The sequence below is a fragment of the Rhagoletis zephyria genome, unplaced genomic scaffold (genome assembly GCF_001687245.7).
Source record: "Rhagoletis zephyria isolate East Lansing unplaced genomic scaffold, Rhagoletis_zephyria_1.1 Rzeph_scaffold_29763, whole genome shotgun sequence".
NCBI lineage: Eukaryota > Metazoa > Arthropoda > Insecta > Diptera > Tephritidae > Rhagoletis > Rhagoletis zephyria.
In genome coordinates, this window is record NW_016186820.1 from 975 (window position 1) to 4,529 (window position 3,555).

Consider the following 3,555-nt stretch of genomic DNA (forward strand, 5'->3'; position numbering starts at 1 on the left):
TTTTTCATAACTAATATTAAAATTTCTATAAGCGGCATTCAGAGGGTTGCATTTTATGTAGCTTCTACTTGTATGCTACAATTCGAAAAATTCATCCTGCTGCTTTTCCAGTCGTTTCAGCGACTTTTGCACATGTCTCGTTTGTGTAGTATTCAGTAGCTGAGCTGTGTCCGAAGTGCTGCCTGAAGAGCTGTGACGCTGATGGTTTTGATGATTCGTTTTATATGAATGGTTTAGGTGATTGTTACGTCTGTGCTGTACGAAATCGGTGGTAACGAACAAATCGTTGGCACTCTGGCTAGTAATCATCCTGCAATTAAAAATGACCTTTATTTTAGCAAGTCCAGCGCCAAAGGAAAATTGTGATACCAGTGTATCAAAAATTTACTATGTATAATTGATTGGATTTTTGTAAACCCAATGTTCAAACTTGATTATAAATTTTTTTAGTATAGGGATGCAAAAAAACTGTACTTGGGAAGAGTTAGAATAAACCAAGACGTTAACTACTTGGACTTCGACTCATTTAAACCACATTCACCACAAAATATTACGCAAATTTTACATTTAATATCTGATATATGAACCGCATGGGAAATCTAAACAAAACTACAAGCCATTTTTTGTGGCACTATTTTTAGCTCAAAATTTGAAATAGCATACTTTTAGGATTACTTCGCCTTCCTGTACTCTTTACCTCAAATCATCATGCGAATGTCGATTGCCAATTTGTATTACTCAAACAGAATATCAAATCTAAATGAAAAACAATAAACTTTCAGTATTTTGCATCACTACTAAAAAAGTGTTTAAAAATTCCAAACATGTAATTACAAAACTCACTCTTTAGACCTTTCCACATATTTTCGCGATTCTGATATGGTTGAATCGATTTTACTTAAAAACTCATTTATGCATTTACGATTTTCCTCGTCAGGCGTCATGGCCACCACAGAGTCTAACGATTTACTCTGTTTATTAGTACTGCTGCTGTGATTGTTCATCGTTACATCATCGTCGCTGTTTTGCACTAATAATTCACCGGCAATTGAATATGGACGAGCTGGCAGCGTGGATGGACGTGGATTATTTGTTGAATTACTAGTTGATGCGGCGAATACACCAAGCGGATCCGCAGCTGAGATCGCTGGTACATCTGTTGCATTCACATTATTTACGGCATTTTCTGTGTTTTTGTTGTTTTGTAGTTCAGTGTTGTTGGAACTAATTTCCAGTGGATTATTTTCATCTATTTTCGGGTAATATGGCGACGACTTATCCACTGGAATTAATAAAAATTGACGCAAAAACAAGCTGTCCGAAGCAAAAAGGCGATTGGCGCGTCGTATTTGCTCTGTCTGTAGATTGGAGAAAATTACAAGCCAACGATTGATTACTTAGCGTACACACTAATTTATATACTGCATAAATCAACAAAGACGCATATATGTACATATGTATATGCACATATACATACATACACATACACATTAATTTATTTAAACAATAATTTGTTTTAAATTTGTGATTCAAAACGATTTGAAATGATTGTCCATATGTGGTTAATACAAATTACAGATTCATATATGTATAAATGACGATGATTGATCGATCAATAGATCGATGACCTTAGATATTCCTTTTATAGTATAGTATAGTATGAACATGCATGATTTGTACGATGTTACAGAGAATAAATGTAATTCATTAAAAATTATTTCATGAAAAAGTAAGAAATTATTTATGTGTCCATCCATTACTAGGCGCTCGGCCTGCTAATGTTATAGCATTCAAAAGTATTTTTTGGATGATAAGCACGCAATGATTTTAACAAAATTAATTTTCAATTAAAATGTAATTAAGTAAAATAAATTTAAACTTTAGTAACCTGCCCTCTGGAAATATTAAAATAACCATTGCTTATTACATACTACCCACAACTTTGGCTGAAATATAATATGCACATTAGGGTGGGTTGAAAAAAAATAATTTTCCTTAAATCTTTTTATAATAGTGAAAATATATATTTTTTTATTAGATCAGTTATAGCCTGAAAAATATTATTCACATATTTTAACTATCACAAGGTTCTAGGTCGAATAAGACGGATTTTTAGTACAAATTTACGGTTTGGGAAAACGGTTTGGCAGTTTTATTGGAAAATAAATCCGAGAACTCAAATCACATATGTACACTAGGCCACAAATGAAAGAGTATACGTTGTTCTAATATAATATTCTCAATTATTTTATTGCATTATTTATTAATGAAAATATAGCTCAAAGTTTCACGCTATATGTAAACTTCACAAAAATTCAAAAAAATTTCATCCAAATTTTTAGCTTTCTATTTGGAATTTCTACAAAATTTTCGAGTATGCAGTTTTGTAGCCCAATACAATACAAAAAGTTGACCAGCCTTCTCAAGAATCAAAGCTTGTTGGGTTTTTTCCAACTTGAAAACCATTTTAAAGAGAGTTCGTCAACTATTGTTGGAAAATTGTTATTTTGTATCATTATTCTATTATATTTTATTATGCGTCTACCAATTTGTGACTGATGATGTATACAAGAGAAACCAGTTCGGTTAGGAGTACTGATAAGAAATTTATTTATCTATGCCATATTAGACTTGGCATAAAGTAAATAGAGCACATCGTCGCTTACCGCGAAATACCTCGTATCTGACAGATGCAATACAAAGTATTAGGTGGCATAGAACAAAGCTTATTTTGGTTATTCTGCCTCAATGCTGGAAGCACATATTTGGTAAGTTCAGTTAGAAAACAAATCAAAAATTTTGAAGAAAATAAGTTTATTAGTTTTATTGGGAAATTTTCAGACTGCTTAATACTTGGTATTGCATTTGGCGTATGCGAGGTATTGCGCGACAAGCGACGATATGAATTTAGAGATAAAAAACGCAGACACTTTCGTTGCGTAGCAACATTTACATATTGTTTAATCAAACGAAAGCATGCGACAGGCTCGGCATGATGAAAGTGCACACTTAAACTAAATACATATGTATATGTCTGTCAAACTTATCTTATTTAACTTTACAAAGACTTATTTTATATAGAATGTAAGTGCATTAGGGTGTGTCACACTTGTTTTTAGCGGTAAAGTATATGGGTAGAGTCACAAATTGTGGTGCTGGTAGATGGAACTTTATGTAGGGGTTCCGCAAGAATTTAATATTTAATGCTTTATTGAACCGATCGTAAAAAAACATTGACGTTAATACTCGTTACAAGTGCGAGAAGCTGAGTATTTTGAAAAATTTTGGTCCGCCTTAACGTACCTATGTATGTACATACAGTATCGGTCATATCATTAGCATCACCATTTAATTTTTTTTTGTCGCTTCCATATAACGAATAAAGAAACATTATTTTTATAAGGAAGAAAACCCCAACACCTTCGGCAAAAACAAAACTAAAAAATCAACCATTTAGCCATTTGAAACTTGCACTAAAATTGAATGGCCTATAAAACTGTATACTCAAAAAAAAATCTAACACTTCTGAGAAAAAAGTTTGAAATTTGGATGAAA

General features: G+C 32.4%; 1 protein-coding gene across 1 annotated transcript; it reads right to left on the reverse strand.

Moving 5' to 3' along the window:
* Positions 1-6: 6 nt before the first annotated feature.
* Positions 7-1,396, reverse strand: LOC108382963 (uncharacterized; the record flags this gene model as incomplete). Its single annotated transcript, XM_017639334.1, has 2 exons — positions 7-310; positions 844-1,396. Coding segments are annotated over 2 exons (788 nt in total), but the record flags the coding sequence as incomplete, so codon positions are not given.
* Between the last annotated feature and the right edge of the window lie 2,159 nt (positions 1,397-3,555).